At 35.8% G+C, this 23,142-nt stretch overlaps 1 protein-coding gene across 2 annotated transcripts in view; it reads left to right on the top strand.

Moving 5' to 3' along the window:
* LOC144447920 (myelin regulatory factor-like) overlaps nt 1-23,142 on the top strand; it is a 53,641-nt gene that overhangs the window by 2,567 nt on the left and 27,932 nt on the right. For both annotated transcript variants that reach the window (XM_078138018.1, XM_078138017.1), the window contains exons 2-4: nt 2,066-2,144; nt 11,220-11,429; nt 15,093-15,434. In XM_078138018.1, coding sequence (XP_077994144.1) covers nt 2,066-2,144; nt 11,220-11,429; nt 15,093-15,434 — 631 coding nt within the window. The remainder of the gene's footprint in view (nt 1-2,065; nt 2,145-11,219; nt 11,430-15,092; nt 15,435-23,142) is intronic.

The raw sequence follows: 23,142 nt of genomic DNA on the forward strand, positions 1-23,142 counted from the left end.
ATTTCCCAGATCTGTATGTGTATGAAGGGTAATGCTCATTTAGGCACTACTGAACAACACATGTTTCTCCAGGCACTATGGTTTATTCCTGATTTACAAAATGTAAGTTAACACTAGGGCACCTAAGCTGTATTTGAGTTTCTGAAGTTAATTTGAAGTAATTATATATATAGATAATATACTAATATTTTAGTATATCATATCAGCATTTGTCACCAGTTTTACCAGTATTTAGAATTTCAATGGCTACTCAGTGATATTTACAGTAGAGCTGGTTTCTTGTCAGTATTTTTAATAAAATTTGACTTTAAGAAGAGAGGGGGAAATCAGATAAAATTGCCATAGTGAGCTTTCTGTATGTTTTAACAGCATTTTGTTGGAACAGCCCTGGTAAAGTGACTGGGAAATTCAGTTGGATTGTACCTACATGTACAGAGGCGTATGGTTGTTGAATTTGAGTGATCAATGCAAGCCAAGGTAACAGCTTGGAATCAACTGTACATTGTACATGTATAGTTTGTCCATAGTCTGTCACAAATGCAAACATAAAGGGGATTTCATCCTGATAAATATGATTGCATTATTAATATATATATTACATGTATGATTACTTAAATGTGCCCACAAATATTGCTTTTCCAGGGTGTCTGTTTTAACTACATGTACATAACACAGAGTACATGTGTAACTAATGAGTCATAATGATTAGGCCTTAAAAAAAATGGCTTGGTTCTGGTTACCTGACCCCCACCTGGTGTTTCAGTTTTTAACATATTTAAGAAAAAATAAAATAAAATTGCAAAAATATTGTGAAGTCTCACAAGAAATAGTTGATGGGGAAACTGAGATCAACTTAGGAAGACAATATTAAACTGTCTTCCAATCTGTAATTAATAATAATAATAGTAATGTTGGGTTCTTATATAGCGCTTTCCCACTCTGTGCTCAAAGTGCTTTACAATTATTACCCCTGGCTCGGATCAGAACGGCACAACGGCCCTTTAGTCTTCCTCAACTCCCCGGGGAGCATGCAATCTATTACAGCCGTTTAAGCGCATAGGATTAAAACCTTCACATTGCAACCTACATCCTACCAGGTCCCCAGTTGTACTGCTGGGTTGACTGAGGCACAGTCATGGTTCAAATCTTGCCATTTGACTTTAGCCACTCAGAAACAAACAGCAGGCAGCGACGGGGCTCGAACCTGCAACCTGTAGATTCCAAGCTGGTCATGCTAAGCATTCACCATCTATTTATGACTCCATGACTAATGTCTATACTTATGATCGGGTGGCAAGAAACCAATAACACAGAGACCATTTGTAGATGTTTGGAAAATAACAGAAGACATAACTACGTGTACCTGAACTAGACATTCACGTGAAAAAACATATATATTAAAAAAAAAATTGAACTTGATGCAAAGGAACTTCTTGTGACGTACTGAAATTTGGTAATACGCTATCCCTTACTATGTGGTGACTTGCAAGAAAAACTCAATTTCTATCATTTTGACCCCAATAAAATGTCAATCATTGGAGAACACACTAATTTGGGTTAAAATCTGAAAGCGAAGGAGTGAAGAAAATCAGTTGTCTGGCACAGCTCTATAAAAAGTTATTTCCTCCTGAATATAAGAATGATTCTTCAATGTATCTCCAGTACAGACTAATTAAATATATACCTTCCCCGCCTATTGAGCAAAATCAGAATCACACAAAAAAAATTTTCAGCTGCACAAATATATTTTACTGCACTGAGGTGATTCAAAACTGTTCAGTGTGTACGATATCAGAAGTAAGTAAGTCGTTGTATCCAGCAATACAGTTGCAAAATATGTTCTAGGTGTGGCTACATCATAACATGTAGTGCAAATCTACATGTATTTCATAGTGATGGCCCTTAATATGCATCAGTGGCCTTCACTGTAGTCATCAGTAACATAATTTATTCATTATGTACTATTAAACTTAAGTCACACGGGCTATTAGGGAAAAAGGAGTGGTTCACTTTACGAAAATTGGGTTAATTATTATTCATTTATTTTTTGTATTTTTTGTTCCAGGTGGCTTGGGACCAAGTGATATACAAGACATTGATTTCCGGGAGCTAGAAGATTTTATAACAAAAGATGAGCCCGATTTGTAAGTATCATTTATCTTAGTCAGAACCCACCCCCACCCTTCCCCCCCCCACCCCACCTCACCTCACCTTGTCTATATGTACATTGGTTCCTTCCAATACTATAAGCAACAGGGATCAACCAACATGCATATGGACTTGGGGGGGGGGGGGGGGGGGGGTTGACCAAAATATTTTAGCTTGTCATCACCCATGTTAATATAATGGTGTAATCCTTCCAATACCAAACAACAAGGTTAAACTAATATATTATGGGGACTAGGTTGACTTAATCATTTTCTACAATCCTTCGAATGGAAAACAAAAGGAATTAATTCACCAAAAAATAGTAAGGCAAGTGTTTGGTCTGAGTATTGGACCTCTGTGAGAAAGTATAATGTATTCTCCAGTGAGATATGACGTGTGAACTTTCAGATTGGTCCTGGGGCAATGGTTTGTCATTAGATAAACAAACTGTGTTTTGTTAAGACAATGGAAAGGTAATACCACAGTACGTTTGTCTAGAGATCATTGAAAATATCACATCCTTTGACAGGGCGTGAAATGAACTTTTTTCTTTGGTAGTCCTAGTGGGCTACTAATTTCAGAAAGTGGTAGCCCAAGGATTGTGACCTGTAGTCCCTTATTCCAGAACTGAAAACACATTTCCTCAATTGGAAATATGTGTGTTATCAATGTACTTTCATGTCCATAAATCTCCCATCTTCATCACATAATCAGTGGTAGCCTGAGTGGGCTACCAGCTGCAAATATTATGGTAGCCCCATGACTAAAATTGGTAGTCTGTGAACATGGTACTACTGTTTAATTTCGAGCCCTGGTTGACCATGGAGGTATATACCTCCTCCTTAAACCGCCATGCTTTAACCAAGGTTTGTGATCACTGTATATAGAACTGTAGAAACTATTATCTCCTAGTAGTCTGTACTCTTGTCACTAAGGTTATCAGACACTCCTGTGACTGACCCATTGTAGACAACCCAGTCAATGCAAATGAAGCCTTATTTAAGTAAGTAATATCTACTCAAGTTTCTCAGTCATTTAATTTTTACAAGAGGTCCCATCAAAATTATGGTACGACCGTATATATTTTGTTGGAAGTATGTTATTTACCAGATTTCACCCCTTTTTTGTTTGTGGGGTTCCCAGACCTTCGCAAAAACACTGAAGAAAGTTGTGAATGGGATAAACTAAGTTATGCGATCATTGCAGAGACAAAGGTAATGATGTCAGACATATAAATTAAGTGCCTCTGACCTACTTAAAGTGTCTCTGACCTCCTTACTTTCCTGTAATGCTAATTTGATTCTTTCAAGGAGGCTGTGATAGTGACCTCCAAGAAGGACAACTGCATTGGTTGAAACCAAGTACTAGGGTGCATGGTGTCTGATGTCTGGTAGAGATTGTATGAAGCGTTCTTCCCGCAATATGCAACATTAATTGTGAATGTGGTCAGGATGATACCGGCCACAGTTCTCAACTCAACACTTACATGTACCTGTTAGAGTACTTCCAAGCGGGTATTCAGCACTGCAATGCAAGGGTTAAAATTAAAGGTTTTAGATTAGATATTAAATTTGAACTTGGAAAACAGTTTTGCTATCAGAGATAGAAAAAGTTAGACTTCAACTAAAGATATCACCAATGTAAGAATCTGTGATTGAATTATAGTACATATTGTCTGAAAGATGCACCTTGTCGCTCTGCCCTCACCACCCTCCTCTCTTCAGACTTACTGACGTACAGAGGAGGGGGGTTAACCAATGTGTGAGGGCGCCCTGCCGCGGCATACCTTACAGACTTGGTATTGTAGGTATTTTGAAATGTGGGATATTTTTGAAGGCATGAAAATGTGGGCCTTCTAATGATAGGCACATTTTGTTGTTGTTAGTCAGTATGATAGAAACTGGGACTTCTTGAGAGTCACCACCACGTAGTAAGAGATAAGGGAACACCAAATTTTGGTGCATCACTAGAAATTGTGCGTGTCAGTGGCACTTCAAATTGGTTAAGTTAGAGTTCACACTGCAGTTACTACTGTACACAAGTTCCTACTAATAGTTTAGTATCATTACATATCTGAATTTAGGCTCTGTTATAGTGGGCAACTTTATAAAGTGTTCAGGGGAAATTGTCTATATGTGAAAGTGTATCTATTGATTGATTGATTACCCATAATTTGATAATTTACCATTATTGCCCATTTAGCATGTGCTTAGCTGTAACTGAAGTAAATTGTATTATATTTTTGATCAAAACAACCAACAGTCAATGTATTCATTGAAGGTTGTTAATATTCCAATAATTAAGTTGTTGGACACAGTAATTAGACATGATTTATACATGTAAGTAGTGTAGAAACAGGTTGGAATCATGATAGCCTGGGGCACTGATTTTGGGGTCACAGTGAACTCAAAAATCAGTTTGATTGAGTTTATTGTACCATAAGTGTATTGTTAACTATATATACAAATACATTTACTCACTGGGGATCCAGTACTGTTCAGGCACGCTTGAAATTAACTTTTTCCTTTTGGTAGTCTCAGTCGGCTACCAATTTCAGAAAGTGGTAACCCAAGGACTGTAACTCCAGCAGTCACATATTCCTAAACTGAAAACAGTTACCCAACACCACCTAGCTTTTCACAGCCAACCCTACATTGTAAACTTTTTTCACGTAATTGAGGAAAAAATGATAAAATCACAAAAATTGTGAAGTCTCACGAGAAATAGTGGATGCGGAAACTGACATCCATCAACTTAAAAAGACAATATAAAACTGTTCTTCCAATTTGTAATGGCTGTACATCTGATGGGAAGAAGTAAATAACACAGAGACCATTTGGAAAAGAATGGAAAACATGAACTTGAAACTCACACATGAAAAAAATATATAATAAAATTAAAATAAAGAAGCTACCTACCCCCACCTACTCTAAAATTGAGTGTAATCGGAACCACATCATATTTTTTATTAGGCCTTTGTTAAGATTGTTAGAACTTAAGATTAACTAATTTGATTTAACTTGATTGGTTGTGAAGATTGCAGTCAGGATACTAAAAATTTGACTCAAGCTCAGTGTATTTTTCATTCCCGATAAAATATTCCAGTTGTAGCTACATAGTACAGCGTCACTGCTCAAACATATCATGACTACATACATCTTAATTGTGTCTCATACCTGTATTTTCAAAGCTATAAAATTTTAACCTGACACTATAAATACATGCTAATAAATTAGGTGTACACGTACCTAACCTGATTTCAATAGAGAAGTGAATTTGACCTCATTAACCCTTGAGGTCAAGGTTAACATAAGTAGTAAAATTGATCATATTGTTAGTTTTAGACATGTTTTGTTTGCTATGTAGACATCTAATATCTTGATAGCTTTTATAATGTTTTCATAACGGTTTAGGTAAATCTGTTCCTATATCCTGTACATATTGTAATTCATACATCATATTGAAATATTGTTGTGAACAGTTAAATAATTATGTACATTGTAAAGTACATTTTTTTGGTAATTTTCAGTTTGGACATACATTTATATTTAGGGTTTGACTGAGAGAGCCATGATTGTGTACATTCCTGTAACTTGTAAGGGCACCCACTTAATTTTATGTTTCACATGGTAACACTTTACAATGAGTAACACTGAAGTAAAGCACTTTCGCTATGTGCTACACTCATTTATAGCATTGATATCAAGTGTAAAAGTATACTGTTCCAATTGCTGTATTTACATGTACAAGCCTAGCATGTGGCCTTTCTAGTGTGGTCAATTAGCAAATGAAACAGTATACTTTTACACCTGATATATACGATTGTGGTACATACAGAAAATGACTTACTTTTACTGTTATGGGATGTAAAAGTGATTGGTCAGTTGGTCGTTTGAAAATGAAATTAAAAAAAAAAAAAAAGATGTGTATGAGAACATGATAGTGAATGATACTCTCAATTTACAATTATACTTGAACTATTTTAAGAATGACATAGAAATGACAACTAAAGTCAGAAGGAAACTTTGTAACATTTTTGTCAATAAAATTTCGCAAATTTCAGCAATGAATGACAATTTTCGCTGAGATATGTGCTCGTGGTTGCCAGGTGACAATTAGTGATGCTTTAATTGTTTCAAATCCTGCCATAGAGGGCGTCATTTTTTTTCCAAAATGAAGAAATATAGGGTTGGTCAGAGAAACATAGAGTTAAGTATGGATGGCCTAATCATCTGATACTTAGTTTATGGTTAACAGAAGAACCAACAATAACAATTCTTCAGTCTAGTTCAGAGTATTACTCTTTGTGTGATTTTTAGCATGTGATGGCTGACTGGATAAACCACTTACCTCCAGTGTGTACCATCTATTAGCCAATTTGATGCGCCATTGACGCACACAATTTCTAGTGACGCATCAAACTTTGGTGTTCTCCTATCTCTTACTATGTGGTGACTCCTGAGAAATTCCCAGTTTTTCTCATTTTAATTCACAACAACAAAATTTGGCTATCATTAGAGGGCACACTGCAAGTTGCCTCTTCCATTCGAACCCATTCAGGGTTTGATTAAATTTACCACGCTGTAAGTAAGCTAAGAAGAGTATCGTTCAGTTTGACTCTACCGAACAATGCATGTTTTCCCCAGGTACTCAGGTTATTTCCTGCACTGACACTGAACCTTCCTCCTGTTATTGAGCAATGCCTGTTGGATGGTTTATAAATACAATGTAAATGATAGCATAGTAAGTTCCACCCAATGGTTTTTGTTTGCAAATAATGGAAGTCAATTTTATTTTCACGCCATATTATTTTGTACCTTTCACACTCCTCTATGGTTACTTTCTTGGGACAATAGTGGAGCATGAGTCAGCTGTTTTGTGATAATTGTCTTCAAGATCCAAGTAATTGTTATTTAGGCCAATAAAAAGAAAGAATTGTTTCTGGTCAGGACAGTTTGCATACGGTGGTTCGACAACACAATTTTGTTTTTCTCTTTTAAAACAAACCTGTCACTCAATCTACTATTTATTGCAGTTACTGTTCTTTTTATTTAGTACTTTAGAGCAAGTGTGTTTGTGGGACAGATGTAATTTGCTTGTTCATGATTGGCTCTGCAGTTGTCTTCACTGAAGTAGGGAGGGTTATTTTTGTGTGTCCCCTCGAATCTGCAGACTGCATGGGCTGGACTAGACTCTCTCACAGTCCCCGGAACTTCGCTTTACTAAAATCGACGCTAAATGAATTATTTTGTATGTACCAATACCATCTACATAACGTACGCCATCGTACTCGAACAACCTTGTACTGTGCGCCCTCATCGACCACATAGAGATATATGTTGACTTGTGACTGCGACGCTCTGTATTTTCGCGAATCGCAGTCACATGTCAACGAATGGTTATCTCTATCATGGTCGATGAGGGCGCACAGTACAAGGCTACTCGAGTACGGTTAATTAGCTGGCATCGGTACATACAAAATAATTCGTTTAGCTTTAATTTTAGTAAAGCGAAGCTCCGAGGGCTGTAAGAGAGTCTAGGGCTGGACAAGCACAAAAAAAGACCGACGTAAGGGTATTTGTGATGCGTGTGCAGACTAGAAACAATTCTTGATTTTTTTGTCCTTACATGTAGTTGTAGCTAGAGGTACATGTATTTATTAGGTAGAGGAATAGTTGGTAACTACATATGTAGCTAGCTAAACCGCCATCTGCTTTACAGGACTCAGAGTTAGCAATAATCTTATGTGACTACCATGTATTTGCTCCCAAATGGCTGTACATGTGTATGTATATTGACAAATGACTTCTCTAAGTAAATTTAATTTCTCCCTATCTTTTCACCATTTTTTTCCTTTCATGGGGAGTGTTCAATTTATATAGGAGAACCATGGGTTTAAATTAACATACATGTACATGTACATGTACATGTATGCAAAGCTGCCCACTCTTTGCAGAATTTACCTCACTTTACTGCTTGTAGCATACATGTATCTGCATTTGGGGGACATTTTAATACCAGGATCTTGAGCCTATCAGATGCCTGGGAATCAGCTAGAGAGTCTAGAGAAGTGTTTCTATAGTAACAACACAATGTCATTATCTAAGATTCTAGATACTAATGTTGTGTCTAGATTGTTGTTTGAGATTTACTCGTTTTGTTTTCTGGAGCATATTGTTGTTGCATACTAAGAGGATTAATACACAGGCTAGGATAATTGTCACGCAAGGTAAAATGGCCAAAAGTGTGCACTGTACATACATGTACATGCAAATTTGGTTTCATGGCTTTTCAAATTTCCTTGTACCGTTCAATGAAGTTGTGCATGGCCCAACGATACTGCAATCAGGCAAGGCTTTTTGCTATACAATGTACATGTACTACGACTTGTGTCATGTGTGTGTTTGTGTGAAGTCTGGGAGAGACAAATACAAAGCCTGTGGAAGAAAAACAAGTTTCTTGTTACATGTACGTCAGTCAAAAAACTCTTTCTGAATTGAACTATACAATGTAGGTGGCAGTGTTATTAGCCAATTGTGGGTGTTTACATGTAAGTAATACATGTATGATACCCATGTTGCCTTAGATCACAGCATTGTACTGTGTAATGTACACATAACCAAGTGTAATTGACAGTGATACCAGTATCTTTAGTGTTGTACATTGTCAGCGATTGAAATTAGCAGTAGTACTGTGTCCACAAACTACCAATTCTTGTCATAATTTGCAGCTGGTAACCCACTCAGACTGAGACTACCACTGATTATGTGATGATTTCAAGGATGGAAGATTTACGGACATGAAAGTATTTTAATAACACACATTATAATTTATATTTCCAATAGAGGAACTCTGTTTTCAGTTCAGGAATATAGGACTATTGGTCACCATCTTTGGGCTACCACTTTCTGAAATGGGTAGCCCACCGGGGACTACCAAACAAAAAAAATGTTAATTTTGGGTCCTGATTGTACTGTGTAGGTTTTGGATGATGTTGAAAAGTATTCTTACTTTTTCAAATACCTAATGGTACTATACATATGAAAGTTCACTCTTTGAACTGTGTGTATAATATTGTTGTCATGTGTGAATGTGTCATAGTGCTGGTGAAATTAAAGCTGTTTATCAATATCAATATCACCCACTGTGTTCTTGGAACAAGTCCATTTAGTGCCTGGTCCACTAATTGACTACATCCTGTCCTACATGTATGATACTGTTATGTACACCAAGCTATACATCCACACCAGTATGCCCTCTAAGTCAAATTGACATGCCACTGATGCACATAATTTCTAGAGACGCACCAAAATTTAGTGTTCCCGTACTCTCTCTCTCCCTCTCTCTCTCTCTCTCCCTCTCTCTCTCTCTCTCCCTCTCTCTCTCTCTCTCCCTCTCTCTCTCTCTCTCTCTCTCTCTCTCTCTCTCTCTCTCTCTCTCTCTCTCTCTCTCTCTCTCTCTCTCTCTCTCTTTCTCTCTATATCTTTCTCTCTTCTCTCTCACACACACACACACACACACACATGTACAACATGTCTATAAAAGTTAGCAGATGGAGCAAGACAGGACGTGATTCTAACAGTCCCTTTCCTTATTAATAATTCACTGTTGGAATTACAGAGACTTGTATTACATTTCATGATTTGATAAGAACAGTTTTATGGCCTCTGTACCTAAAAGGTCACATTCACAAACAGATTTCAAGTTCTGCTAGCACTTCATGTAGATGTAAAGTGGAGATAAAACTGTTATCAAACCATACATTGTAGTGTGTAATAGATACAAGTCACAGTAGTTCCTACATGCTGTGCCAAGTGTTATCCAATTCACTTATTGCTTTCCCTCTTTGTAACAATTTCCGCTTGTAAATGCTTACTTGTCGCTGGTTGCACTTTCTCTCAACTAATGACATCGCCACCTAGTGGCCAGTTTTAAGTACATGTAGTGTCCACTGGCACATAGACAGATGGTCACCCATGCCTGATTGAAAAGCCATGGTGGTTCTTGTAAGTTGTAATTTAAAGTTGAATTCATCAAATACAAAATGTAAATGAAGTCATTTGAACACATGTGTGAAGTTCTCCCTACAAATAACTGAAATCTTAGTAACAAACATATTTTGTTATACATGTATTAATGATTTCTTGTTTTTGGATTGGACACCATACATGATATACATGTACATGTGGAAGCCACTATAAAGTCCTAGGTGTAAAACTCTCATTATTACAATGTACAATGTAGGTGAAATCATACAGTGCAACCCACTAGTGTATTAAAGTTTGGCAAGATCCCTAGTATTATAGGATTGAAGCCACTACTCTATGAAAGGTCTACTGAGAACCCTGATTATGAGATGAAACCATAGAATGGAACCTACTTTTCTATAAAGGCTTGGGGAGAATCCAGATTTCTATGTGAAACCATTGAGTGGAAAAGTACATGTACCCACTACTCTATGGAAGGGCTACTGAGAACCCTGATTATGAGATGAAACCATAGAATGGAACCTATTCTTCTTGTAAGGCCTGGGGAGGACCCTGATTGATATGTGAAACCATAGAGTGGAAAAGTACATGTACCCACTACTCTATGGAAGGGTTACTGAGAACCCTGATTATGAGATGAAACCATAGAATGGAACCTACTTTTCTGTAAAGGCCTGGGGAGAACCCTGATTTCTAGGTGAAACCATAGAGTGGAAAAGTACATGTACACACACTACTCTATGGAAGGGCTACTGAGAACCCTGATTATGAGATGAAACCATAGAATAGAATCTACTTTTCTATAAAGGCCTGGGGAGAACCCTGGAAAATTTCTATGTGAAACCATAGAGTGGAAAAATACATGCATCATGTACACACACTACTCTATGGAAGGGCTACTGAGAACCCTGATTATGCAATATTGTGATTACCATTGAAATTTATGATTGCTCTACAAAGCTGCATAGGGAACTTCTTACATGTACATGTACGTTGCGTATGTACTCAAATAATGTTTAAATTTTGGTTTTACGGATACTTTTGATAACACTAGTCTTGTTTCCTTTCATTATTTCTGTACAGGTACTTTCCAGACATTAACCAACCAACCGTCACGTATGCCCCACTTGTCAAAGAAACCAGTGCTCCAATCAGCATCTCTTCCAAACAACCATTGCTAACACATCCAACTACAGTTACACTCAAACAAAATATAGACCACTATAACAAAAATACTCCAATACCAACATCAACATGTTTGCAGAGTAACCAAGAATTTAACTTCCAACCAGGGTAAGTGTATAATATTATTAATATACTGCAAGTCCTTTCTGTGTTCAATGTTTTTGTTTAAGGTTTGGGAACCCCGGTAACAGAAAGAAGGAATATGGTAAAACTGGCATAGTTTCTAATACATTGTACCGTAATGTTGGTGGGGAACTCCGCTAAAGCAACAGGAGAACTCAGATGGATTTGAAGTTACAGCCATTTTGTATGTACATGTAAGGATTACAGGAGGACGTCCCAGATTGGCAAATTGAGGGATAAAATTGTCCTGGCTGCTGATCACATTGCAATGCATGAAGCTACAGTACTGATCAAGCATAATGGGATATTGTGCATGAACTATGCTTGCATCTTTAAAGCATTATACTAGAAAAGTTCATGAACAATGCTCTTAGGCATAAGTGTATGTAAACAGTATTCAATTTGCACCTTTGTGGTGTTCACAGAGCATCTCATTATCGGTGCATCAAGTTAACAAGGCATCAGCATCTCACATTGCAAGATAGCAGAGTACATGATTATTACTAAGTCACAAAGCATTGTGTGCATAAAGTGCTGTTTATTTTGTATGAGAGATGCAAGCATTGTTCCATGCAGATGCTTTGATGATGTAACAACAACAGTGCATCAATGCATAGTTAGCACCCCAATTGTGAAAGAATGATCCTTTTGTGATGTGCTCACTCAGGTGATGTTTTACACTCAGGCGATGTTTTATGTGAGCTGCACTGTATGAACAAAATGTATGTAGGAAAACTCTGTGTGCATACCAGTAGTGGTTGGTGATGATCACTAAGAAAAAACGTACAGAGAGTATCTCTTAATATGACTGGTTTCTTCAAGTCAGCGGTCTTTTACTACAATTAGTACTCAACTTTTCTTGCCCTCACTTCTGGCTCAAAAACGGCTCACAAATACACAATGTAGCACTCCTAGTGGCCAAACTGTGAAATGTTTTATCTCTCTGCTAACCAGAGTATGGGGTATTCATGGTAGTGCATAGAAATGTACAATGTTAAGTAAGTGTAACTCTACACTGTCCTGTCCTGGCTTGTATCACAGGAGTCCATTTTTATTATTATTATTATTATAACTTTATTGCAGGATACACTCCCATATAATATAAAACACAACATTTACATAGTACACAAGACAAACGTTAAAAAAGGCACTCTAAAAAATAGACAGACAGAAAAGATATTTTAATGGTACAATGAATGTGATTTCATCCAGAGTTGCATGTAATTACTTCCTTGAAAGAATACCATGATGCACTCCCCTAGGGAAGGCTGTCAATATGTTGGAACAGCCAATATAGGGTATTGTGTCAGGTGACCTAACAACAAGACAACTACCTGCCAGTAAATAGAGAATTCTATGCCTATCTTTTCAAAACTTACAGTGAAACTTACAATGGATATGGAAACTGCAACTCCTAACTTTAAAATGAACAATTAAACCTAGATGTAATGCAAACTCAGGAAAAAAGGATAAAAGGATTATTTTGAAATGTTATCGACTTAACAATTCCAAAACAAAAACGTTCTGTAGGCCTGAAGAAAACCTTATGATTGCAGTATGTAGATGAGATGGGAGGGACTTCTATGTGTGATTGACAGTTTATGTCAATAACCTTTATTGTTTGGCAACAGAAAGTCACCAGTTAGTCTGTAAGGTACGCTGTAACAGGGCGCCCTCACACATCGGTCAACTCCTCCTATGGTGAGAGGAGGCTGGTGAGGGCCAAATGACATGACGTAGCTTGCAGTCTAGTCATCAGTCAGGTTAGGTAAACATTAAAAAAAATATGTGTTTCTGATAACGCAACTTCAGGGGATTTTATTTTATTTTACATTTTATTTCTTTTACTATTTCGACCCAAAGACTAAATACTTCTGTAACAGTTGATGAGGTGTAAAAGAAGTAAATGAAGACAATTATGTAATTCAGAAGTAGATAAACACAATATACAAACTGTACTGTTATAGGCTGAAATGACATTGTTTCTCTCTGGAATTTTTAAAAAAAAGTAACTAAAGATACTGTAGCAACAAAATCTAGAGGGAAATAGAAGTAAACGTCATAATTTTATGTGCATGTAAAAATGTTTAGGGTGGGTAGTTTCAATTAGGATCAGTTGGGTTATCGAAACACACTATTTCAATTTCTTTTATTTGGCCTTATGTAACACACATATACTAAAATTGTGTACATACTTTCTAAGTTAAATATTACCAAAAGCTGTTATAATTTGTAATGACGTATAGCAGTACTTTAGCAAAGGGCATTCAACAGGGTAAATATTGCTGAACTTTTGCCACGGTTTTTTTCACACAATTATACATACAAATAACAAAGTGTTATTTCAAATTTACTTTTCTACTTGACTGTATTCTGATTGGTTAATTTCAGTATGCAAAATAAAAAAAAAACACCAGTTACTCTTATTAGCCAATCAGTATTGATGTATGTAGTATGATGTCATCCAATCAACATTGAGCTTTCATAGATCCCTCTTGTCAATATTAAAGAATGTGGTTCTTACATTGTTTTCATCCGAATGTTATTAATTTTGAATTATTAATCACAGTGTCATGTAATTACAGTATGACACAATTTATAAATATATAAATATTCTAACTTATTTATTTTGAATTTTTCAATATCTCAAAATATTAATAGTGCTCATATGGAATGCAAATTTAATCATTCAATTTTGAAGTACCCATATGGATGAGGATTGGGTATTTATTTTGGGATTTTTAATTAAATAAAAAAATAAACAATTTTATCATGGCTTCTTACTTAAGTTAAAATTGCCTACATGTAAGTCTGTGTTTGTAACTCCGTAAATTGCAAAAAAGCTATTAAAATGTGTAAAAAGTTTGTTATTGTATGTACAGATTTTACACAATTACTAATATTTTGCAATTTAATCAAGTTACAAACAAGGACTTGGCAAATGTTGTTCCACATTGAGTTTTCAAGTAGGAAGCCATGATAAAAATTGTTTTGTAAATTAAAAATCCAAAATATATCCCATCCCAATCAATGTGAAACAAAATAGAACAAATTTGTGTTGTAACTCAATACATTGCAAAAAGCTAATGTTTGTGATTGTACGTACGATAACAAACATTTTACACATATTTAAATCTTTTTTAATTTATTGAGTTTCGAACAGGAATTTGACATGTTTTTTTTTCACGTTTAATTTTCAAGTAGGAAGCCATGCTAATTATTGAGTTACTAACAGGAATTTGACATGTTTTAATTTTTCAACTAGAAAGCCATGCCAAAATTGTTTAATGATTTAAAAAATTAATCTAAGATAAATATCCAATCCTCGTCCATATGGCTACTTTAAATCAAATGATTAAAGTTGAAAATATTTTGAATTGTGAATTGTTGGTAAACTTGTAATTTAGTGTGAAACTAGAAAGTAAAGAGAAGTTTCTAATGGTAAGTAATGATATGGTTGGTACGATTTACTTGCTGACAGTGTTTGAGATTACAAAACCAAGAATGATAAATTATGTATTCAATATGTAAATAAATAAACTACATAACAAAATTATACATTTACCTTTGACTAAAACACATAACTATTGTCTTGGCATAGATATAAGTAATCACTAATGGTTGCCATGGTGTTTGTGCTATTTGCAGGGCACTGCCTGAATCCCCTCCGGATTCCAGTTCAGAACCCTACTCACCCCCAGAAGTGAAGCCAGACCTGAGAAATGGAACAGTCCAGATATCCCAACCTCAGGTGCAAATACCATCACCACCCTCAGTTCCGCCACCTGTATCAGGGACTCCAATCATGTATACACAACCCCCAACACAGGTGGTGACACAACCTCAAATGCAGGTGCCGACACAGGTCCCGCCCCAAATGATGTCGCAGTTGCCGACGCAAGCACCGGTGGCACTAACCAGTTATCTGACGGCGAATCCACCACAATTGTCACATTTACCAACAACAGAAGCTCAAGGAATGTTAGACAGGTGAGTATTTTAGCAATTTCCAGCTGAACTTTGATTTTGTGGTCCGAATTCACAGTCAGTATTTACGCTCAGTATGATCACCTAACGCAATGCTCACTAGTTCGCTATTCACAATATTGTATGCCAGAAACACGCACAAATTTCTGAATTTTGATATCGTGTTCTCAATACATCCTGGTATATCATTTGGGGGGGTCATGGTTAATTTGAAATCACAGCTTAAAAGATTGTGACAGTAGTTTGTCCCACTATGCTTCAAAGTCATGAATTTTGCTATCTTTACGACCAAGGTCATGGCTTTGTAAATAAACACTTCACTGTTGACAAGTCACAAATATATATCTAAATATTTTTAAGAAAGAATCTTAAACCGAACAGGTTGTTGGTAAATAGAGAGAACACCAATGGTGCTGTTATGTAAATTCCATAAACTTGTAAATACCTTAATGTAAATGACTTATTCTCATGCCATAATGTTGTTTATGAGAAAGTTGGATCGATTCAGGATTGCGCTGTTATCTGAGTTTGTGAAAATCTCTAAATTTCCTTGTCTTCAAAGAAAATGAGGTGAAAATAGTATGTAAACACGGTACCATGTACAATCATACACCATCACTCAAAATGGCAGCCCTTTCTATTTTCCTTTCAGTCCTAGCTAGTACTTTTAACTGTAGTATTAAATTTCCAATATTTCACCACCAGCGCCACAGAGTCGGAGTAGAATCTACATCATACAGAACGTAACGATGTGTGAATTTAGACTGAATGTTGTGAACTGCGATGTTCAAAATGAGGTTGAGTAACAAAATGATGGTATTATTTTTTATCAATAGTAAATTACCTTTGTACCTAGCACAGCTAGTACCAGTCTGTCTGTATTAATTGGTGACTTGTAAAGTGATGTGTGAACCATAAATTAATAATTGAAGGGCTATATGGAGCATTGAAATGCTGGCTTCGTTCAATTGCTTTATTAGGGTCATATACAATGAGTGAAATGCATATCAGAGAATCTAAGGATTTGTGATTCTCCCGTACTGCTGTGGTATGAACAACAATAAAAACAACGGTGGACTTTAGTTTCGAATTGTGTTACAAGACAGAAATAACGCCAGGTCAGAAAATCTAGAGACATACACATGTAATATATTGTGGTATCTCCTAACAGCAGTGGTATGGTCGAAATAATGCTAAGCAGCATTGAGAATTATTTGTAAAACAGAAATAATACCTGCTTAGAAAAAAATTAGAAATATGTTGTGGTACTCCTGACTGGTGGTATGGTTAAAATGAGAATAATACTCAATAGAAATATTGCTAGGCAGTATATGAGAAGTGTTTACTAATAGAAATAGCTTCAATTTAGGAGATCTAGGAAAAACTACAAAGGTGTGGTGACATTGAGAACAACAAAACATGGAATAATTAGGTTGTTTTGAAACAGGTTCTGGAAAGGAATGATGTCCACATATTACCACGTACTATAAGAACAGCTACTCACACTTTTTGGACATCTAACAAAATTCCTACAGATCACACAGAAATAAGGGTTTATATAGGTTTTACTACATTCCATATATATTGGCACGAATTTGGTATTGACCTTCATTTGATTGGTCAATTAGGAAGAGAGATGATTGGTCAGTAGAGATTGTTTGAACTTGAGATTAACTAATTTGACATAACTTGATTGTTATGAAGATTGCAGTCAGGATTCTAAAGTTGACTCAAAGCTCAGTGTACATGTACATCTATACTTCATTCTTGATAAAAAAAAAATAATGCAAGGCGGTATGTTATAATTGTGTAGAAATAGAAGTAACACAAATTTAGAAAATGTAATAGTGGTAGTACTCTTGTGTGTAAACATGATTGGTATGATGAAATTTAGACTAAAAATAATGCCATGTATTGTTCTAGAATTATTGACAGATAGAAATAACTCTAATTAAAAAAATCTCTTGGGATATTGTAGTATACTTGAGTTCGGTAGGATGATTAGATTACGAAAAATGAAAATAAGTGCAGACAGTATGTGAGAATTGTTTATAAATTAAACCAGTTTTAGAAAATCTGGAGATAAAATAGCCCTAATTGAGGTGATATGGTTAAATTCAGAGAACAATAAAAAAAAAAGAAGAATACCAGGCAGAATTTTGGGATAGCTTATACAGAGGTACAAATATTGGATGCATTTATTGATTATGGCTGTCAATACCAGATTGAAGGTCTATCTGTATAGCAAGGGATGGCTAGATCATAGGCTTCAGTAAACTTTTAGTGTGTAAAAATGATTTAACACCCCCCCCCCCCCATAAAATAAAATATATATAAATTTAAAAATGCACTCATGCCCTTTGGTTGACATGTAGATTGTGACATTTCCATATTACTCTTTGGCATCCAGTTGGCATCCTAGAATGTTTTCCATGCCTATGGTGTTTCCATATTACTCTCTGTCATATAGTAATATCCTGGACTGTTTCCCATGCCTACATCATCTCCATATTACTCTAATAGTATCTGGTCTGTATCTTGGACTATGGGGTTTCCATATTACTCTCTGGCATATAGTGTTAGTATCCTGGACTGTTTTCCATGCCTACAAAATTTCCATATTACTGTCTGGTGTCTAGTCAGTATCCTGAAACCAATGTGTTACATAAGGCACAATCAGTTCAATTCTTTGTTAGCTGTCCCCATGCAGGTAGGTTTGTCTATACATTTAGAAAAAACAAACACATTTCATTTTACTCATACTATTGTAATGGAAAGACTGTTCAAATATCTTCAGAATAACTTCACTTATAACATTTCACTGCCTATGATGCAGTGTGCCCTCTAAGCCAATTTGACGCACCACTGAAGCACACAATTTCTAGTGACGCACCGAAATTTGTTCTCCTATCTCTTACTATGTGGTGACTTGCAAGAAATGCCAGTTTTTTTTATCATTTTGACTCACAACAACAATTTAGCTATCATTAGAGGGTACCCTGCTGTGATGACAGTATATTAATTGAAATCACCTTAGCCACTCACCAAACGTGTATCACTTAAAGGCCTGTGATTCAATCCCAGGGTCAGACATTAATGTTATCATATCAGTGAAGCCATACAGATTACATGATATCATTCTTTGATTCAGAACCAACTTTTTTCTGTAGCTCCATCAGACAACTGTTTATCACACCAGGATTTTAATACAGACTAAAATTGTTGATAATGGGGTGTTCTTTTGAGGGATTTGTGAACGGTACAGTGGTCATACATTAATTTATATCCACGTGAAGTAGCAGGAGTACAAAATATACATATAAGTGACAATTCGTGTTTCATTACACCATGCACAAGTCAAGTTATTGTCTTTGAACAGAAAATATGGATATTACTTGTATCACTCTATGACACAACTAAACACCATGTGGCAATGTCACTGGTTTTGCGGTGCTCAAAATATGAGCCAAATCACATAATTTTTATACAATTTTCATAAACTACTGTGTACTCATGTAATGTATGTTTAGAAAGTGAAAATTTATTATTTCCTTCTTTGAGCTGTAAAATACACTATAACCTAAGGGGTCTGTCACTGACTACTCTTCTAGTGACCAAGGCCCCTTAGGTCACTCATATTTCCCTTGGCTAACATAAAGAGACAATATTGCTGAATAGTATCTAATTATCATTGATTTATGACCTTATTCAAATAGTAAATAATATAAATAAATAAATGATAAATTATATTATCTCTGTTAGTTATTATCAAATTCTGTATGTAGTAACTGGTAGATTGACTGTTTGAATAAGTTATCAGTATTTACTACAAAACTATAATTTCCTGCAACTGTAGTAATAAATAAATAATTCAGTACATAATTTTTCATAATTTATTGTTCACCCATGTGTACAAATACTATAATTGTACGAAAAAAAATGTATTTATGAATTTACTATCATATTTGTATGGAACAATAAACTTTCAGTGCAAAGTTTGATGTCAATTCATTATTAAAACCACGTAGACCCAAAAGACTTACTTTACCATTCTATTTGCTATCCTTACTGACATTTTGATTTTGAATTTCACTGTTCTTCCTCGTCTATTATGATAGATGTGTAGTCCCCGAGTTTTTGGTACATAACCCTACCGAATGATTTGTCTATCTTACTTATACTACGGCGTGATTGGCTCAAACGGATCTTTTTCAAAATTTTGTGTAATTTTTTGCATGCAAATTGAGTGCTGAGCATAATATAGATCACACCCCTAAGAAAGAGTGGGTTATGTCGCCATATAACCAACTGAAATTAAGGCCTCTGATTGGCCAAGTCGGTCTAGCCGTAGTATAAAGATATTTATGCCGGCACTCTTAGTCTTACAAAGCCAGTGATAGGGCTGCAGAACACCACGTATCTTACAGTGTATTAAGTAGAGCTAAAAGTTGGTCCAGAACAGAAGAATGATCCTATGTAATACTTATGGCTTCATGGATAAGAATTAGTTACAGCTAAAATGATGTAGGCTTGGTGTTTCACTCATGGGACATTACATGTATATATATGTTTTTGACACAGAGCTAGACATATTTCAACTCTAGACTAACAATAACAGAGACGCAATAAACACAGCAGGATCCATTGCCCAATCACATTGAACACTGATAAGCATTGCTATTCTGTCACAGTGCAGTAAAAACAGGCTTCTAATAAAAACATTACACATGAAACATTTCAACTTGAGTACTTCTACACCCCCACTGTGCACGGCACGGATGTAATTGTTTGTTTTGCATTTGAAGTTGTCTGAGGGTGTGTAATAAATGTCATGTTGCATAAGTGAAACACCAAGCCTACATCATTTTAGCTGTAATTACTACATGTGATGTTAGGACCTGGTATTGAATCCCTGGCCTTCAAGACAGACTTTTCTTTATGAAGTGACATATATATTACATTAAGATTTGAAGTATCCTATACTTGTTACAATACTAATGACATGCTGAGACCATTCCATCTACTTACATGACATGTATGTGTTTTGCTCTTATTTCAAGTATAAGTGCATGACATTCGGTGATTTATAACCCACTTGACATAGTGTTGCATGACACTACATCCTTGAATGTAAATATGCAAATGAAGGTAGTGTGTTCTGTTAAAAGACAAAACATTCTGTCATGGCGCAAAGTGATCAAATTGTGGGGTTTTTTTTTATCCCATGAGTCACCACATATTAAGGGATACAAGAACATCACATTTTGGGGCACCATAAGATATTGTAGGGTTTCAGTTAAGTTAGACTGGTTGTGTTGCTAAGGTTTAACACTGAATAATGGCTAGTCTATAGTTCCTATGCAGGTGCATGTATCGTTACGATTTACAAACACCTCCACCACCTTGGCATCCAGACTAATCAATGACAGGATATCGGCCAGTAGGGGCTTACTGCTACTTGTTTGACATCAGTCATCACAACCTCTCTCCTACAACTTGACCACATGCTTCCTGTTGACTTTGTATAACAATGGATAGACTTGTCATGTATTTCTAGACTATAAATTTTAACCCTTTCACCACCAATTCCTGCTATTGCGGGAACGTGCCAGCTCTAAGATATGTGTCGTGTCATGTCCTTCAGCCCCAAATTGGCCCAGTTTCAGTGAAAAGCTGCTGTATGTGTACTTGATAAATGTACTGTTGTGGTTCAGGAGTAACATATACCTTTTTGTTATAAATACCAGACTTTGACACTGTTTACCTTTCATTGAATCATAGTGCTGTGCTGGTATTTATTGATTCTATGTTGTTTGTTATTCATTGATGTTCGAAATTGTACACGTATATTGTAGGATTTCTTCACATCACATATTGTGTATGTGCATGCGTGCTTTCGTGTGTGCGTGTGTGTGTGTGTGTGTGTGTGTGTGTGTGTGTGTGTGTGTGTACATGTGTTGTTCGTCAAAAATTAATGGATGAGTTGTAATTTACTGTCACAGTGGTGTCCCATCCAATATGCTGTGTTTGTGTGTCTGTACATGTATGTATGCATCATATATATGTTTTGTTTTGTTATGTCTAAAATGCTTGTGTGATGTCTATCTGTGTTATACATACATGTATGGATATAATTTTATGTACATATACATGTGTGTAAACTATGTGTGTGTGTACTATGTACATGTATGTGATTGTGTCTGTGTACATGTACATGTATGCGGTACATGTACACAGTATACATTACATACATGTACTATATGCACATTGTACAAAAATGTAACATATTCTGTGTTTATTGCATTGTGTACATGTATACTAAATGTACCTATATGCAATTGATATGAATGTACATGTGTATGTAGTAACTAAACTACATGTATTATCACCCATACATAATTATGAACATGTTCTAGCAATGTACTAGTACACATGTCTTTGTGTTGGTATTTGGTTCTGAGTTTATGTGACAGTGAAGCTTTATCAGTAGTAGTCAAATTACAGTCTATTTGTTATGAAGAAGTGCTTTGTTTGAAGTTTTTAAACCCTCGGGATAATTGTATTGGACCAATTCATAATGTACAGAGATAAATGTAGTGTTATTCTGGTTTAGGTGACTCTAATTCTATCAAAATATCCATTGAACTTTTCCATAGAGAGAAAGAGATGAACCAAGGGGTGTTCTTACTTGGTCACTATAGTTTTAAAAAACCTATAAAAAAAACCCCAAAAATCTTTGGAGGTTATTGTTGCAAAATCTACACCTGGGAACAATCTAAAAATAACACCCTTGGGGTCCTTTTGTAAATTGATAACCTCTGACATACCTTTGCTGTTTGTTTAATGTTTTTGTTCTGTTTTTGTCTGATGTAATCTTTTCTACTGTTCTTTTATTTTCCTTGCAAAAAAAAAAACCCCAAACAGACAAAAAAACTCCGAGATATCATGTCAGTTTGTATACCTTAGTCTATTTATGTTGAAATGTTATTTTGAGGGAATCCTTGTAAAAAAAAAAAAAGAAGAAAAAAAAGAGGTTTTTGAACTCAATCAGCTAGGTACATGTCAGTTTTGTCATTGTGCCACCAGTCGATAAAAACTATCAAACGCAACTTTTTACAAAAACCCAAGCTGCCGTCCCTATTTCCTTAAACAAATAGACTACTCCTGACTAACAATACAGGCGTATAGGGACAGTTGATTAATTGGAGAGGAGGTGATGAAGTGTAGGGCTATTGTTGAGCTGACACAGTTGCAGCTCGTTCATCTATTCACACGGTCGTAATATGAAACCCCTACAGTCAACTTATGTTGGGTGATGAATTATTTTGTTTGTGGAGTCTATTGCTAATGAATTCAGTATCAGGGGACACCCTGCACCGTGTCAGTAAATCAGATTTTGTACATCTCGCTAATAAATGCACGGTGCAAAATAGAAAGGAAATACTGTACAGTGTCATTTCTTTTCACTTGTGCAACGGGTATATACAGAGTGAGGTTGACGGCAAGATATGATGATCAAATGTTACGTAGTTCAGCTTCATGTGGTTTAAATTCAGACTAAGTAACTAAACCGAAGTGATAATGTATAGCAGCTGTGCGTACCAGCAGTACCAGTATCATAGTTGCATGTATTACAACAATAACAGGTATTTTTTTTATTGCATTATTTGGGAGAAGGATAGAAAGGAGTGAACAGTTGTCAATATCAGTA

Source organism: Glandiceps talaboti, chromosome 17, assembly GCF_964340395.1.
Source record: "Glandiceps talaboti chromosome 17, keGlaTala1.1, whole genome shotgun sequence".
Taxonomy (NCBI): domain Eukaryota; kingdom Metazoa; phylum Hemichordata; class Enteropneusta; family Spengelidae; genus Glandiceps; species Glandiceps talaboti.